The sequence below is a fragment of the Oncorhynchus mykiss genome, chromosome 27 (genome assembly GCF_057628025.1).
Source record: "Oncorhynchus mykiss isolate SJ-2025 chromosome 27, ASM5762802v1, whole genome shotgun sequence".
NCBI classification, from domain to species: domain Eukaryota; kingdom Metazoa; phylum Chordata; class Actinopteri; order Salmoniformes; family Salmonidae; genus Oncorhynchus; species Oncorhynchus mykiss.
Window position 1 is genome coordinate 20,898,289 of NC_143048.1, and position 17,310 is coordinate 20,915,598.

General features: G+C 49.6%; 1 protein-coding gene across 50 annotated transcripts in view; it reads right to left on the minus strand.

The window, feature by feature from the left end:
- The window catches only part of LOC110507708 (uncharacterized), a 112,556-nt gene that overhangs the window by 76,048 nt on the left and 19,198 nt on the right, over positions 1-17,310 (minus strand). For 49 of the 50 annotated variants that reach the window (XM_090223521.1, XM_090223560.1, XM_090223552.1 and 46 more), the window contains exons 3-5: positions 17,203-17,253; positions 15,460-15,555; positions 15,241-15,267 (exon numbers count right to left, since the gene is read on the minus strand). In XM_090223521.1, coding sequence (XP_090079647.1) covers positions 15,241-15,267; positions 15,460-15,555; positions 17,203-17,253 — 174 coding nt within the window. The remainder of the gene's footprint in view (positions 1-15,240; positions 15,268-15,459; positions 15,556-17,202; positions 17,254-17,310) is intronic. The other variant, XM_090223518.1, reaches the window with a different exon arrangement.

Below are 17,310 nucleotides of genomic sequence, written 5' to 3' on the forward strand. Positions count from 1 at the left end.
TGCCTTGAAACTTCTGACAGCCAACTTTCTAACTCTCTAACTAACAACAAACACAACTTGAGGGATGAAAAATATTGGGGCTATGTTCCCTTTTAAGCCTACTGATATGGAAATCTTGTGGTCTCTAGTATTGGCCTCAGTGTCTCAGGGCTGGAGGCCTGGCTCAAGTTCTGGCTGGTGGAAGGCCATTCCAGGAAAAGATAAATAGGGAATGGGGGATGAGGGGAGGGGAGCGGTGGGAGAGGATAGGGAGGTGATGAGAGGGGAAGGAGAAGCAGGGGGTGAGGAAAGGGCTCCTTTAAGGAGGGGACGGAGAGGGGATGGGGTGAGGAGGAGAGGGGAAGGAGGGGTGGGAAGGGTTGGTGGAGAGTAAGTAAGTACAAAGGGGTGAGGAGGGGAATGATGGGAGATAGGGCGAGGTAGGGCCTTCAGGGGGATGTGGTCTGTGACAGTGTGGCCAGGGTGTCTCTGACAAGATGGGCTCATTACACACCCTCAGGGGCCAAAGGCCATCAATGTGTTCCCAAACACGCACATTCCCTATGACAGCTCAGAGGACAGGTCTGAGCTCTGCTAATGTGAAAAATGTGCACCAGGAGACAAAGGATACATCCCAATTATAGTGCACACTTTTGACCAGTGCACATAGGGCTCTAGTCAAAAGTGCCCATAGGGCTCTGGTCAAAAGTAGTGCACTATATGGGGAATAGTGTGCCATTTGGGAAGTAAACAAAGCCTAGCATCTCCCAGCTCGTTTTCTGTTGGCTAAGCACTCTCATCCTCAACTCTATTTCTCTCACTCACTTTCTTTTTCTTGGTTTGACTCATTTCTTTAATTTCTTTCTTACTACCTATGTTATTTTTGTTATTCCGTTATTCTCTCATTCCTCTCTCTCAATCATCCCTCTATCTATGGAACAGCCCCCTGACTCACCTATTTCTGCTCTTTTGACCATATGATCACTCGGCTACACAGCTTATGCCCCCTGGACTGTTTCAATAACACTGTACCTCATTGTGTTTACCTGTCGGCCCCAGCCTCGAACTCAGGTCCTGTATGTACCTAACTGACCCGCTCTGCCCGTTCATCGCCATTTACCAAGTTGTTAATTTAGCTCTCCTGATCAACACCTGTGATTGCCTCATGCTTCTCTCTAATGTCAATATGCCTTGTCTACTGCTGTCTTGGCTAGTTTTTACTGTTTTATTTCACTGTAGAGCCTTCAGTCCCGCTCAAAATGTCTTGGATAGCTCTTTTGTCCCACCCCACACAAATGCAGAGACCTCACCTGGCTTAACTTGTCCCTCTAGAGACGAAACCTCTCTCATCGTCACTCAACACCTAGATTTACCTCCACTGTACTCACATCCTACCATACCCTTGTCTGTACATTATGCCTTGAATCTATTCTACCATGCCCAGAAATCTGCTCCTTTTATTCACTGTCCCCAATGCACTAGACGACCAGTTCTTATAGCCTTTAGCCGTACCCTTATCCTATACCCCCTCTGTTCCTATGGTGATGTAGAGGTTAACCCAGGCCGTGTAGCCACTAGTTCCACTCCTATTCCCCAGGCGCAATCATTTGTAGACTTCAGTAACCGTAAAAGCCTTGGTTTCATGCATGTTAACATCAGAAGCCTCCGCCCTAAGTTTTTTTGAATCACTGCTTTAGCACACTCCGCCAACCCTGATGTCCTAGCCGTGTCTGAATCCTGGCTTAGGAAGGTCACCAAAAATTCAAACATTTCCATTCCTAACTATAAAATGTTCCGCCAAGTTAGAACTGCCAAAGGGGAAGGAGTTGCAATCTACTGCAGAGATAGTCTGCAGAGTTCTGTCATGCTATCCAGGTCTGTGCCCACCTTTCCGGAAATAAGTCTCTCAATGTTGCCGCTTGTTATAGACCCCCCTCAGCCCCCAGCTGTGCCCTAGAAACCATATGTGAATTATTTGCCCCACATTTATCTTCAGAGTTTGTACTGTTAGGTGACCTAAACTGGGATAAGCTTAACACCCCGGCCGTCCTACAATTCAAGCTAGATATCGTCAATCTCACACAAATTATCATGGAACCTACCAGGTATAACCCTAAATCGGTAAACACGGGCACCATAGATATCATCCTGACCAACCTGCCCTCTAAATACACGTCTGCTGTCTTCAACCAGGATCTCAGCAATCACTGCCTCATTGCCTGCGTGCGTAATGGGTCCGCGGTCAAACGATCACCCCTCATCACTGTCAAAATCTCCCTAAAACACTTCAGCGAGCAGGCCTTTCTAATCGACCTGGCCCAGGTATCCTGGAAGGTTGTTGACCTCATTCCGTCAGTAGAGGATGCCTGGTTATTCTTTAAAAGTGCTTTTCTCACCATCTTAAATAAGCATGCCCCGTTCAAAAAATGAACTAAGAACAGATATAGCCATTGGTTCACTCCAGACCTGACTGCCTTGACCAGCACAAAAACATCCTGTGGCGTACTGCATAAGCATCAAATAGCCCCCACGAAATGCAACTTTTCAGGGAAAAGCCCTCACGATATACACAGGCAGTTAGGAAAGCAAAGGCTAGCTTTTTCAAACAGAAATGTGCATCCTGTAGCAAAAACTCCAAAAAGTTCTGGGACACTGTAAAGTCCATGGAGAATAAGAGCACCTCCTCCCTGTGACCCACTGCATTGAGGCTAGGAAACACTGTCACCACCGATAAATCTACGATAATCGAGAATTTCAACATGCCTTTTTCTACGCCTGGCCATGCTTTCCACCTGGCTACCCCTACCCCGGTCAACAGCTCTGCACCCCCCGCAGCAACTTGCCCAAGCCTCGTTTCTCCTTCACCTAAATCCAGATAGCTGATGTTCTGAAAGAGCTGCAAAATCCCTACAAATCAGCTGGGCTAGACAATCTGGACCCTCTCTTTCTAAAATGATCTGCCGCAATTGCTGCAACCCCTAGCCTGTTCAACCTCTCTTTCGTAGTGTCTGAGATCCCTAAAGATTGGAAAGCTGCCGTGGTCATCCCCTTCTTCAAAGAGGGTGACACTCTAGACCAAAACTGTTACAGACCTATATCTATCCTACCCTGACTTTCTAAAGTCAGGTTAACTGTTTCGAATCCCACCGTACCTTCTCCGCTATGCAATCTGGTTTCCGAGCTGGTCATGGGTGCACCTAAGCCACGTTCAAGGTCCTAAATGATATAATAGCCGCCATCAATAAAAGACAATACTGTGCAGCCGTATTCATCGACCTGGCCAAGGCTTTCGACTCAATCACAGCATTCTTATCGGCAGACTCAACAGCCTTGGTTTCTCAAATGACTGCCTAGCCTGGTTCACCAACTGCTTCTCAGATAGAGTTCAGTGTGTGTCATGTATTGTCATGTTGTGTCTTGTTTCTGTCCTTTCTCTTCACCCTGTCTCCCCCTGCTGGTCGTTTTAGGTTACCTTTTCTCCCTCTCCTTCCCCCAGCTGTTCCTTGTCTCCTCCTAACTACCTCGTCACCCCTTTTCCCACCTGTTCCCTTTTTCCCTCTGATTAGTCCTCTATATCTCTCTCTGTTTTTGTTCCTGTCCTTGTCGGATTCTTGTTTGTGTTGTTCATGCCTGAACCAGACTATCGTCATGTTTGCTGCAACCTTGTCCTGTCCTGTCGGAACCTGCCGGTCCATCTGAGCCTACGTTTGTTTTCTTATTAAAGAAGCTCTGTTTACGTTAATTCGCTTTTGGGTCCTCATTCACGCACCGTAACAGAAGAATCCGACCAAGAATGGACCCAGCGACTTCGGATCCTCTCCACTCAGCCGTCGAGATCCAGGGAGCGATGCTAGGCAGACACGAGCAGGAATTGTCTGCTGCTCGACATGCCGTTGAGACCCTGGCCACCCAAGTCTCCAACCTCACAGAACAGGTTCACCATCTCCGCCTCGATCCACCGGCCACTTCCAGGGCTTTCGAATCTCCGGAGCCCAGAATCAATAACCCGCCGTGTTACTCTGGGGAGCCCACTGAATGCCGCTCGTTCCTCACCCAGTGTGATATTGTGTTTTCTCTCCAGCCCAACACTTACTCCAGGAGCACTGCTCGTGTCGCCTACGTCATATCTCTCCTTATTGGACGGGCTCGTGAGTGGGGCACGGCAATCTGGGAGGCAAGGGCTGAGTGTACTAACCAGTATCAGGACTTTAAGGAGGAGATGATACGGGTTTTTGATCGATCTGTTTTTGGGGAGGAGGCTTCCAGGGTCCTGTCTTCCCTATGTCAAGGTAATCGATCCATAACAGACTACTCTATTGAGTTTCGCACTCTTGCTGCCTCCAGTGGCTGGAACGAGCCGGCTTTGCTCGCTTGTTTTCTGGAGGGTCTCCGCGCAGAGGTAAAGGATGAGATTCTCTCCCGGGAGGTTCCTTCCAGCGTGAATTCCTTGATTGAACTCGCTATTCGCATTGAGCGACGGGTTGATATTCGTCACCGAGCTCGTGGAAAGGAGCTCGCGTTCTCCGTTGCCCCCCTCTCCGCATCACTACCATCTTCCTCTACCGGCTCGGGTGCTGAGCCTATGCAGCTGGGAGGTATCCGCATCTCGACTAAGGAGAGGGAACGGAGAATCACCAACCGCCTCTGTCTCTATTGCGGTTCTGCTGGTCATTTTGTCACTTCATGTCCAGTAAAAGCCAGAGCTCATCAGTAAGCGGAGGGCTACTGGTGAGCGCTACTACTCCTGTCTCTCCTTCAAGATCCTGCACTACCTTGTCGGTCCATCTACGCTGGACTGGTTCGTCAGCTTCCTGCAGTGCCTTGATAGACTCTGGGGCGGAGGGCTGTTTTATGGACGAGACCTGGGCTCGGGAACATGACATTCCTCTCAGACAGTTAAGGGAGTCCACGGCCTTGTTCGCCCTGGATGGTAGTCCTCTCCCCAGGATTCAGCGTGAGACGCTACCTTTAACCCTCACTGTTTCTGGTAATCATAGCGAAACCATTTCTTTTTTAATTTTTCGTTCACCTTTTACACCTGTTGTTTTGGGCCATCCCTGGCTAGTTTGTCATAATCCTTCCATTAATTGGTCTAGTAATTCTATCCTCTCCTGGAACGTCTCTTGTCATGTGAAATGTTTAATGTCTGCTATCCCTCCTGTTTCCTCTGTCTCTTCTTCACAGGAGGAGCCTGGTGATTTGACAGGGGTGCCGGAGGAATATCACGATCTGCGCACGGTGTTCAGTCGGTCCAGGGCCACCTCTCTTCCTCCACACCGGTCGTATGATTGTAGTATTGATCTCCTTCCGGGAACCACTCCCCCCCGGGGTAGACTATACTCTCTGTCGGCTCCCGAACGTAAGGCTCTCGAAGATTATTTGTCTGTAGCTCTTGCCGCCGGTACCATAGTCCCCTCCTCCTCTCCCGCCGGAGCGGGGTTTTTTTTTTGTTAAGAAGAAGGACGGGTCCCTGCGCCCCTGCATAGATTATCGAGGGCTGAATGACATAACAGTGAAGAATCGTTATCCGCTTCCTCTTATGTCTTCAGCCTTCGAGATCCTGCAGGGAGCCAGGTTTTTCACTAAGTTGGACCTTCGTAACGCTTACCATCTCGTGCGCATCAGGGAGGGGGACGAGTTGAAGACGGCGTTTAACACTCCGTTAGGGCACTTTGAATACCGGGTTCTTCCTTTCGGCCTCGCTAACGCTCCAGCTGTCTTTCAGGCATTAGTCAATGATGTCCTGAGAGACATGCTGAACATCTTTGTTTTCGTTTACCTTGACGATATCCTGATTTTTTCACCGTCACTCCAGATTCATGTTCAGCACGTTCGACGTGTCCTCCAGCGCCTTTTAGAGAATTGTCTTTTTGTGAAGGCTGAGAAGTGCTCTTTTCATGCCTCCTCCGTCACATTTCTCGGTTCTGTTATTTCCGCTGAAGGCATTAAGATGGATCCCGCTAAGGTCCAAGCTGTCATTGATTGGCCCGTCCCTAAGTCACGCGTCGAGTTGCAGCGCTTTCTCGGCTTCGCGAATTTCTATCGTCGTTTCATCCGTAATTTCGGTCAGGTGGCAGCCCCTCTCACAGCCCTTACTTCTGTCAAGACGTGCTTTAAGTGGTCCGTTTCCGCCCAGGGAGCTTTTGATCTCCTCAAGAATCGTTTTACATCCGCACCTATCCTTGTTACACCTGACGTCTCTAGACAGTTCGTTGTCGAGGTTGACGCGTCAGAGGTGGGCGTGGGAGCCATTCTTTCTCAGCGCTCCCTCTCTGACGACAAGGTCCACCCTTGCGCGTATTTTTCTCATCGCCTGTCGCCGTCGGAACGTAACTATGATGTGGGAAACCGCGAACTGCTCGCCATCCGCTTAGCCCTAGGCGAATGGCGACAGTGGTTGGAGGGGGCGACCGTTCCTTTTGTCGTTTGGACTGACCATAGGAACCTTGAGTACATCCGTTCTGCCAAACGACTTAATGCGCGTCAGGCGCGCTGGGCGCTGTTTTTCGCTCGTTTCGAGTTCGTGATTTCTTATCGTCCGGGCTCTAAGAACACCAAGCCTGATGCTTTATCTCGTCTCTTCAGTTCTTCAGTAGCCTCCACTGACCCCGAGGGGATTCTCCCTGAGGGGCGTGTTGTCGGGTTGACTGTCTGGGGAATTGAGAGGCAGGTAAAGCAAGCACTCACTCAAACTCCGTCGCCGCGCGCTTGTCCTAGGAACCTTCTTTTCGTTCCCGTTCCTACTCGTCTGGCCGTTCTTCAGTGGGCTCACTCTGCCAAGTTAGCCGGCCACCCTGGCGTTCGGGGTACGCTTGCTTCCATTCGCCAGCGTTTTTGGTGGCCCACCCGGGAGCATGACACGCGTCGCTTCGTGGCTGCTTGTTCGGTCTGCGCGCAGACTAAGTCCGGTAACTCCCCTCCTGCCGGCCGTCTCAGGCCGCTTCCCATTCCCTCTCGACCGTGGTCTCACATCGCCTTAGATTTTGTCACCGGACTGCCTTCGTCAGCGGGGAAGACTGTTATTCTTACGGTTGTCGACAGGTTCTCTAAGGCGGCTCATTTTATTCCCCTTGCTAAGCTTCCTTCTGCTAAAGAGACGGCACAAATCATCATCGAGAATGTTTTCAGAATTCATGGCCTTCCGTCAGACGTCGTTTCGGACAGAGGTCCGCAATTCACGTCTCAATTTTGGAGGGAGTTTTGCCGTTTGATTGGGGCTTCCGTCAGTCTCTCTTCCGGCTTTCACCCCCAGTCTAACGGTCAAGCAGAACGGGCCAATCAGACTATTGGTCGCATCTTACGCAGTCTTTCTTTTCGCAACCCTGCGTCTTGGTCAGAACAGCTCCCCTGGGCAGAATACGCCCACAACTCGCTTCCTTCGTCTGCGACCGGGCTATCTCCTTTTCAGAGTAGCCTCGGGTACCAGCCTCCGCTGTTCTCATCTCAGTTCGCCGAGTCCAGCGTCCCCTCCGCTCAGGCTTTTGTCCAACGTTGCGAGCGCACCTGGAAGAGGGTCAGGTCTGCACTTTGCCGTTATAGGGCGCAGACTGTGAGGGCTGCTAATAAGCGTAGAACTAAGAGTCCTAGATATTGTCGCGGTCAGAGAGTTTGGCTCTCCACTCAGAACCTTCCCCTTAAGACGGCTTCTCGCAAGTTGACCCCGCGGTTCATTGGTCCGTTCCGTATTTCTCAGGTCATTAATCCTGTCGCAGTTCGACTTCTTCTTCCGCGATACCTTCGTCGCGTCCACCCGGTCTTCCATGTCTCCTGTATCAAGCCCGTTCTTCGCGCCCCCGCTCGTCTCCCCCCCCCCCCCCCATCCTTGTCGAGGGCGCACCCATCTACAGGGTCCGTAGGATTTTGGACATGCGTCCTCGGGGCCGTGGTCATCAATACCTAGTAGATTGGGAGGGGTACGGTCCTGAGGAGAGGAGTTGGGTTCCCTCTCGGGACGTGCTGGACCGTGCGCTGATCGAGGATTTCCTCCGTTGCCGCCAGGTTTCCTCCTCGAGTGCGCCAGGAGGCGCTCGGTGAGTGGGGGGGTACTGTCATGTATTGTCATGTTGTGTCTTGTTTCTGTCCTTTCTCTTCACCCTGTCTCCCCCTGCTGGTCGTTTTAGGTTACCTTTTCTCCCCCTCCTTCCCCCAGCTGTTCCTTGTCTCCTCCTAACTACCTCGTCACCCCTTTTCCCACCTGTTCCCTTTTTCCCTCTGATTAGTCCTCTATATCTCTCTCTGTTTTTGTTCCTGTCCTTGTCGGATTCTTGTTTGTGTTGTTCATGCCTGGACCAGACTATCGTCATGTTTGCTGCAACCTTGTCCTGTCCTGTCGGAACCTGCCGGTCCATCTGAGCCTACGTTTGTTTTCTTATTAAAGAAGCTCTGTTTACGTTAATTCGCTTTTGGGTCCTCATTCACGCACCGTAACAGTGTGTCAAATTGGAGGGCCTGTTGTCTGAACCTTTCTGTATACTTCTGGCCCTTCTTTGGACACTGTCTTAACAAACCTCCAGACGAGTGTCAATGCCATACAACACTCCTTCAGTGGCCTCCAACTGCTCTTAAATGCTAGCAAAACTAAATGCATGCTCTTCAACCGATCACTGCCCGCACCCGCCAGCCCGTCTAGCATCACTACTCTGGACGGTTCTGACTTATGTGGACAACTACAAATACCTAAGTGTCTAGCTAGACTGTAAACTCTCCTTCCAGACTCAAGTTAAGCATCTCCAATCCAAAATTAAATCTAGAATCTGCTTCCTATTTCGCAACAAATCATTCTTCACTCATGCTGCAAAACATACCCTTGTAAAACTGACTATCCTACCGATCCTCGACTTTGGCGATGTAGTTTACAAAATAGCCTCCAACACTCTACTCAGCAAATTGGATGTAGTCTGTCACAGTGTCATCCGTTTTGTCACCAAAGCCCCAAATACTACCCACCACTGCAACCTGTATTGTCACGTCCTGACCTTAGTTCCTTTATTATGTCTCTATTTTAGTTTGGTCAGGGTGTGAGTTGGGGTGGGCATTCTATGTTTTGTGTTCTATGTTTTCTATCTCTATGTGTTTGGCCTGGTATGGTTCCCAATCAGAGGCAGCTGGCAATCGTTGTCTCTGATTGAGAACCATACTTAGGCAGCCTGTTTTCCCACTATGGTTGTGGGTAGTTATTTTCTGGTTAGTGTTTGTTGAACCTGTCAGAACTGTTTGTTTATAGTTTTGTTGTTTTTGTTTGTGTATTCATTTTTGATTAAAAGTATTATGGATACGTACCACGCTGCACTCTGGTCCTCTTCACCTTCTTCCACCAACGAAAATCGTTACAGAACTACCCACCACAAAAGGACCAAGCAGCGTGGAAGGGACTCCTGGACAGGTGAGCAGCGCTATCTGGAGAAATGGACATGAGAGGAGATACTGGAAGGCAAGGGACCCTGGGCACGGGCTGGGGAGTATCGCCGTCCACAGGAGGAACTGGAGGCAGCTAAGGCTGAGCGGGAAGCCCGAGAGGCAGCCCCAAAAATGTATTGGGGGGGGCACATGGGGAGTGTGGCAGAGTCAGGTTGGAGACCTGTGCCAACTCCCTGTGCTTACCGTGGTGGGCGTTGTACTGGTCAGGCACCGTGTTATGCGGTGGAGCGCACGGTGCCCCCAGTACGCATTCTTAGCCCAGTGCGCTACATCCCAGCTCCCCGTATCTGCCGGGCTAGGGTGAGGATCCAGCCAGGGCGGATGGTGCCAGCCCTGCTCTCCAGACAGCCAGTGCGTCTCCTCGGGCGCACTGTGTCTCCCGTGTGTCTGCACAGCCCAGTGCGTCCTGTGCCTGCGCCCCGCACGTGCCGGGGGTAAAATCACCATCCAGCCAGGACAGGTTGTGCAGGCCCTTAGTTCGAGACCTCCAGTGCGCCTTCACGGCCCGGTCTATCCAGAGTCTCCCGCCCGTCAGTCAGGAGCTGCCAGAGTCTCCCGCCCGTCAGTCAGGAGCTGCCAGAGTCTCCCGCCCGTCAGTCAGGAGCTGCCAGAGTCTCCCGCCCGTCAGTCAGGAGCTGCCAGAGTCTCCCGCCCGTCAGTCAGGAGCTGCCAGAGTCTCCCGCCCGTCAGTCAGGCGCTGCCAGAGTCTCCCGCCCGTCAGTCAGGCGCTGCCAGAGTCTCCCGCCCGTCAGTCAGGCGCTGCCAGAGTCTCCCGCCCGTCAGTCAGGCGCTGCCAGAGTCTCCCGCCCGTCAGTCAGGAGCTGCCAGAGTCTCCCGCCCGTCAGTCAGGAGCTGCCAGAGTCTCCCGCCCGTCAGTCAGGAGCTGCCAGAGTCTCCCGCCCGTCAGTCAGGAGCTGCCAGAGTCTCCCGCCCGTCAGTCAGGAGCTGCCAGAGTCTCCCGCCCGTCAGTCAGGAGCTGCCAGAGTCTCCCGCCCGTCAGTCAGGAGCTGCCAGAGTCTCCCGCCCGTCAGTCAGGAGCTGCCAGAGTCTCCCGCCCGTCAGTCAGGAGCTGCCAGAGTCTCCCGCCCGTCAGTCAGGAGCTGCCAGAGTCTCCCGCCCGTCAGTCAGGCGCTGCCAGAGTCGCCCTTCTCTCCGGCGCTGCCAGAGTCGCCCTTCTCTCCGGTGCTGCCAGAGTCGCCCTTCTCTCCGGCGCTGCCAGAGTCGCCCGTCTATTCGGGGCTTAAGTGGGCCAAGACTATGGTGGAGTGGGGTCCACGTCCCGATCCACCGCGGACAGATGCCCACCCAGACCCTCCCCTATGGGTTTAGGTTTTGCGGCCGAAGTCCGCACCTTTGGGGGGGGGGTACTGTCACGTCCTGATCTTAGTTCCTTTATTATGTCTCTTTTAGTTTGGTCAGGGCATGAGTTGGGGTGGGCATTCTATGTTTTGTGTTTCTATCTCTATGTGTTTGGCCTGGTATGGTTCCCAATCAGAGGCAGCTGGCAACTTAGGCAGCCTGTTTTCCCACTATGGTTGTGGGTAGTTATTTTCTGGTTAGTGTTTGTTGCACCTGTCAGAACTGTTTGTTTATTGTTTTGTTGATTTTGTTCGTGTATTGATTTTTGATTAAAAGTATTATGGATACGTACCACGCTGCACTTTGGGTTTCTTCACCTTATTCCACAAACGAAAATCGTTACATGTATGCTCTTGTTGGCTTACCCTTGCTACATATTCGTCGCCAAACCCACTGGCTCCAGGTCATCTATACGTCTTTGCTAGGTAAAGCCCCGCCTTATCTCAGCTCACTGGTCACCATAGCAGCACCCACCTGTAGCACGCACTCCAGCAGGTATATTTCACTGGTCACCCCCAAAGTCAACTCCTCTTTTGGCCGCCTTTCCTTCCAGTTCTCTGCTGCCAATGACGGGACCGAAGTGCAAAAATCACTGAAGCTGGAGACTTATATCTCCCTCACTAACTTTAAGCATCAGCGATCAGAGCAGCTTACTGATCATTGCACCTGTACATAGCTCATCTGTAAATAGCCTACCCAACTACCTCATCCCCATATTGTTATTTATTTTTTTGCTCCTTTGCTTCCCAGTAACTCTACTTGCACATTCATTTTCTGTTTAATTGCTGAATTGTAATTATTTCACCCACTATGGCCTATTTATTGCTTTATCTCCCTAACCTTACTACATTTTCACAAACTGTAAACATACTTTTCTATTTATTGACTGTACGTGTGTTTATCTCATGTGTAACTCTGTTTGTGTCGCACTGCTTTGAACTATCTTGGCCAGGTCGCAGTTGTAAATGAGAACTTGTTCTTAACTGGCCTACCTGGTTAAATAAAAAATTATAAAAAATATTTTTCTCAAACCCATCCTCTCTCATCTCTCTGAGCCTCTCCTTTTCTCTTCCACCATTAAACTTAGTTTCACATGGAGCTGAAGTCATGTTAGGACACTCATCCCTGCTTCTACAAACATCCCTTCTTCAAAGGATAAAGATAGAGCTTAAGGCCGGTCTTTGTTTTTCAAAACCAAGGAAGCTCACAAGCAGGGAAACACCCTCCAATGTTTCACTGCTTCATTTTGCAATATCATAATGTGGAGTCTTTTGAGTCAGAAGTTCCTTCCAGACTAAAAGAGACAGTAGGTCAGCCCAGCTGTGTACAGTACAGTCTGACCTGCAGCCTTGACCTATGAGGAGTGACCTGCAGCCCTGACCTATGAGTGACCTGCAGCCCTGACCTATGACGAGTGACCTGCAGCTCTGACCTATAAAGAGTGACCTGCAGCCCTGACCTATAAAGAGTGACCTGCAGCCCTGACCTATAAAGAGTGACCTGCAGCTCTGACCTATAAAGAGTGACCTGCAGCCCTGATCTATTAGGAGTGCCTGCGGACCTATGAGGAGTGCCTGCAGCCCTGATCTATTAGGAGGGACCTGCAGCCTTGCCCTATGAGGAGTGCCTGCAGCCCTGATCTATTAGGAGGGACCTGCAGCCCTGACCTATGAGGAGTGACCTGCAGCCCTGACCTATTAAGAGTGACCTGCAGCCCTGACCTATTAGGAGTGACCTGCAGCCCTGACCTATTAAGAGTGACCTGCAGCCCTGACCTATTAGGAGGGACCTGCAGCCCTGACCTATTAAGAGTGACCTGCAGCCCTGACCTATGAGGAGTGATCTGCAGCCTTGCCCTATTAGGAGGGACCTGCAGCCCTGACCTATGAGGAGTGATCTGCAGCCTTGCCCTATTAGGAGGGACCTGCAGCCCTGACCTATGAGGAGTGATCTGCAGCCTTGCCCTATTAGGAGGGACCTGCAGCCCTGACCTATGAGGTGTGATCTGCAGCCTTGCCCTATGAAGAGTGACTTGCAGTCCTGACCTACAGTATAAGGAGAGAATATACAGAGAGCCTGCAGCACATCGCTTCCTTCGAGTGTCACCCTTAATCCTTCAGTACACCGAGAGTTAACCTTTGATAAACATTCTATATTTTTCCCGTAGTGAAATTACAGTACTACTGTAAAAACACAGATGTTGTCCATCTTTCTTGTTATGCAGTCTCAAAACGTGTAAGAAGTTTTGTCCAGGTTTGGCAAAGCAACACGGTATGTAGGAGTAATTCACCTTAGCTTTAGGGGGGAATGATGAGCCCAGGTCCAGGGCCCAGCTGCTCTCTTTTCTCTGGTCCGACTCGTCCAATGCACACACACTCGTCAAATGTTAATGCTGACAGGATTCACAATTCATTTAGTAGTCTAGCGTTTTACAAGGCTTGGCACGCGTCTGACAATGATTCAGCTGTCACGCCACTTTGATCACCAGCTGCTGTTCTCTGTCAGGGCCAAGGTGTGTGTGTGTGTGTGTGTGTGTGTGTGTGTGTGTGTGTGTGTGTGTGTGTGTGTGTGTGTGTGTGTGTGTGTGTGTGTGTGTGTGTGTGTGTGTTTGTGTGTGCCTGAGTATGTGCCTGAGTGTGTGCCAGGGCCAAGGTGTGTGTCTGATATGTGCAGCTGATGCTCCACTTCAAGCTTCAATCACCAGAGAGGTTATGATGAGAAATGGGTCTCGGCAGGGGAAAGAATCCACATGAGAATACTAGAAAGCAACAGGTGTCTGGTTTAAAAGCCACATTGTTTTAGCTCAGGATAGAATCATCTTTCAACAGGTCAATGGACAGGGTAACCCTCCCCTTGCCTGCATGCCTTTCTGCGTTCGGTTTCCTTAAACGTTGTCCCTGTTAGTGTGTAGCTACAGTACCTCAGCTGACTATCAGAACACATTACCATCTAAACAAAGGCTAAATGATCTGTATGGATCCAAACCGCCCTGGTTTTGTGAGACCTCAACTTAGGGAAACGTTGCTCTGTGTTTGTAATGGAAACTTGATTTCTTTGTGTAGAAAGTTAGCTGGTTCCAGCCCATGTGCCCTCGAGTGAAACACCAAATCTGGATTGCTTCAGTCAACACCTCAGCTGTTGGAATGGATACATCTCAAATGTAAAAAAGTCACCTTGCATGAAAAGCCCTTGCTGAGCAAAATATTTAACAAATTACAGCTGTAAGGTTGTCTCTTGTTCTCGTTCAAATGGACAGTTCCTGTTCGACCTGCCCCATATATTTTCCCACATTGCCTGTTTGAAGGGACTGGGAGCAATAATCTAATTTCGGCCTTAGATGCCCTGAGAGAGAGGGAGGGAGGGAGGAAGAGAGAGAGAGAGACAGAGAGAGAGAGAGAGAAGCGAGAAAGAGCGAGAGAGAACTCTAACTCTTACAAAAGCCAAAGCATTATACTTCCCAAGCCGAGCTCTGCAGCGCTGGCGACCCCAGCCAAAGTCAACTTCTACCTAATATCCAATATTAGGATGCTTTCACAAAACAGATTTCTGAAACTCAATGACTTGTTCGAGAGACGGAGGAAAAAACTCAGTCTTCAAGGAGCCTACAGCAATCTGTTCTAAATCTTATCAGACTTTAAGAATATTATTCTATTCCTTATCTCTCTAAGCACACAGCCGCGGTAGTGGCCTAGATGTAATCACCTCTGGTTTAGGAAATTAAATAATGGCTTAACATGACTAATTCCCTAATACTGTGCTCCACACTGGAATAGCGCAAAAACAATATTTACAGTACACTATCAGTAGAGAGGGCAGTGGCAAAACTTCAACAAGGAGGTTTCCAGATATTGTGTCGGCCTAACGTTACAAAAATATTCATCAACGCGTTGGCACCATTGTGTTGGGGCAGCGATGATGGGAGTTCACACCACCAATCATCACTCAGTCTGGGACATCTAGGGGTTGAGGAAAGGGTGATGGGATATAGTGTTGGAGGGATGGAAGTGTGGAGCAGCGGTTGAGGGATGGAGGAGACGTGGAAAGCACCGGGTCACACCCTAGACAGGACTTCCCAAACAGCTGCCAAACCAGGGAGACTCAGCCACGATTAAAACATAGGGGTGATAAGGGAGATGTGGCTGACAGTCCGTCAAGAGAGGTAGCCCTTCATTGAACAACAGTATGCAATACGCTACACTTCAGGTTTCGCCCGTCATTGACATGCACTCTAATGCATTCTATACATACAGTATTAGCAAATAACTACACCACCCACTTCCTCCTATCAGTAATAACTCTAATTCCCTTCCTTTTTAAAACACTTCAGTAAGATTTCTTAGACAACAATGTACTAGAGGAATTTTCCTAGTTAAAAGCATAACAGGATACTCTGACTTGAAACTACCAGAATAGTCTGGTACAGTACTGGTACCTGCCTTGTGACTTCTACAGAACTGTACAAAACGGTTGGAGCAGATAGCTTACCAGGTTTGGGGCCTTTTCCACCGGCTCCTGTTGAACAAAGCACCAAATAATTAATCTACAAATGATCCACTAAAATACAAATACACTAACGTTGAATAAACATATTTAATTTCATCATTGACACTGCACAGTCAAACATAGTGCTATAGTTGACAGTGCAAGGGCTTTAAAATAAATGTTAAAGTCTCAACTTTCAATGTTCTGTAGATGAGTACACACCTCCTCCTCCGAGGCCTAACGCTCCTATGCCTCCAGCCCCGCCACCAGGGACCAGACCTCCAGCACCAACACCACCCCGTCCTCCATATCCACCAGCTAGGGGAAACATAAGGTCTGGTTAGGCAACAGGTTTTTGTAATCACTATCATCTTTGTCACCTTTGTCATCACTATCATCATCATCATCAATAACACTTACAGTATGTAAGCTTATAACTCAACACTTCCCTCACTCCGTAGCCATTCCCTGACAGCAACACAGAACACACCCAGATGGGGACCAGGACAGCACACTGTGGTTTTATAGGTGTGAGGAGAACAGTCTAACTCCCTGAACACCTTGTTAAACCAGACTTAATGACAGTGGTTGTTTCTGAGCACTGTGTTTACCCAACAACAAGAGTGTCATTAGAACCAACGCAATAACTAAACTATTAGCTTAGCTTCTGGCCATGTGGTGGAGTGGAGGAGAACTCACACTGTAGGCTTTCCGAGATGGAACGAGAGTCATTTCGCAGATGTAGGCTAAACCATGCAAAACTATGCCTATTCTATTCCACCAGTTTTGTGACATAGCTACACACTGACTTAAAAAGTGTGAGGTTGTGGTAGTTAATGTGGTGTACTGTAGTGGTCAGGGTGTTCAGCATGCATGTCACGACTTCTGCCGAAGTTGGTCCCTCTCCTTGTTCGGGCGGTGTTCTGCGTTCGAAGTCACCGACCTTCAAGCCATCGCTGATCCACTTTTCATTTTCCATTGGTTTTGTCTTGTCTTCCATCACACCTGGTTCCAATTCCATCAATTACATGTTGTGTATTTAACCCTCTTGTTCCCCCCCATGTCCTTGTCGGTAATTGTTTCTTGTAGTGCTTTTGGAAGGTATGCTGGTATTTACCGGGTTTTGTTTGACCCATTTATTGTATTGTTCTGTTGACCGTTGACCGTTGTAAATCGGTTTTCTCTCTCCTGCGCCTGACTTCTCTGCCGCCAGTACGCACCTCACTACAACGCATGCTGCTGTCTCTGCTCTGACAGCGTAATAAGACCAGATATAGTAGCCACTCTCGATATCTCTCTATGTGAGTGGCTGTGATGAGAGTGGCCCTGGTGCATGTAACCCAGTTTAGTCCCCTGGCCTGCACGCAAGACAGGGAGCTAAAGCTCTGTGACAATGTTGTGGTTGTGAAAACCCTAATTACTGTAGGTCTCAGCAGCAGCATAGATGGCGTCTGTCACACCCTGATCTGTTTCACCTGTCTTTGTGCTTGTCTCCACCCCCCTCCCGGTTGTTGTCCATCTTCTTCATTATCCCCAGTGTATTTATACCTGTGTTCTCTGCTTGTCTGTTTCCAGTTCGTCTTGTCAGGTCTTACCAGCGTGTTTTCCTGTCTCCGTGCTTTCTCAAATTCTGTTTCCTAGTTTCCCCGGTTTTGAACATTCTGCCTGCCCTGACCCCGAGCCTGAAAGCCTTTCTGTACCTGGCCGACTCTGACCCATTTACGAACCTCTGCCAGTCCTGATCCCAAGCATGCCTGCTGTTCTTTACCTTATTGACTCTGCCCTGGATTACAGACCTCTGCCTGCCTTTGACCTGCATTTTGCCTGCCCCCTGTTTGGGTCAATAAACATCTGTGACTCTAGCTGACTGCATCTGGGTCTTATCCTGAGTTCTGATAGTCTCTCTTAGTCCAGCTAAGTGACAACTAGTAGAGGAGGATATTAAAGTAAGTATTTTCTACTCACCCCCAGTTTTAGCTGATTTGTAGCCTGCTCCTGCGGGTATCCCACCAGCACCTGTTGGTAAAACAAGAAAATAAAAAGAAACAGAAAGAGAAGCAGAAAGAGAGTTGT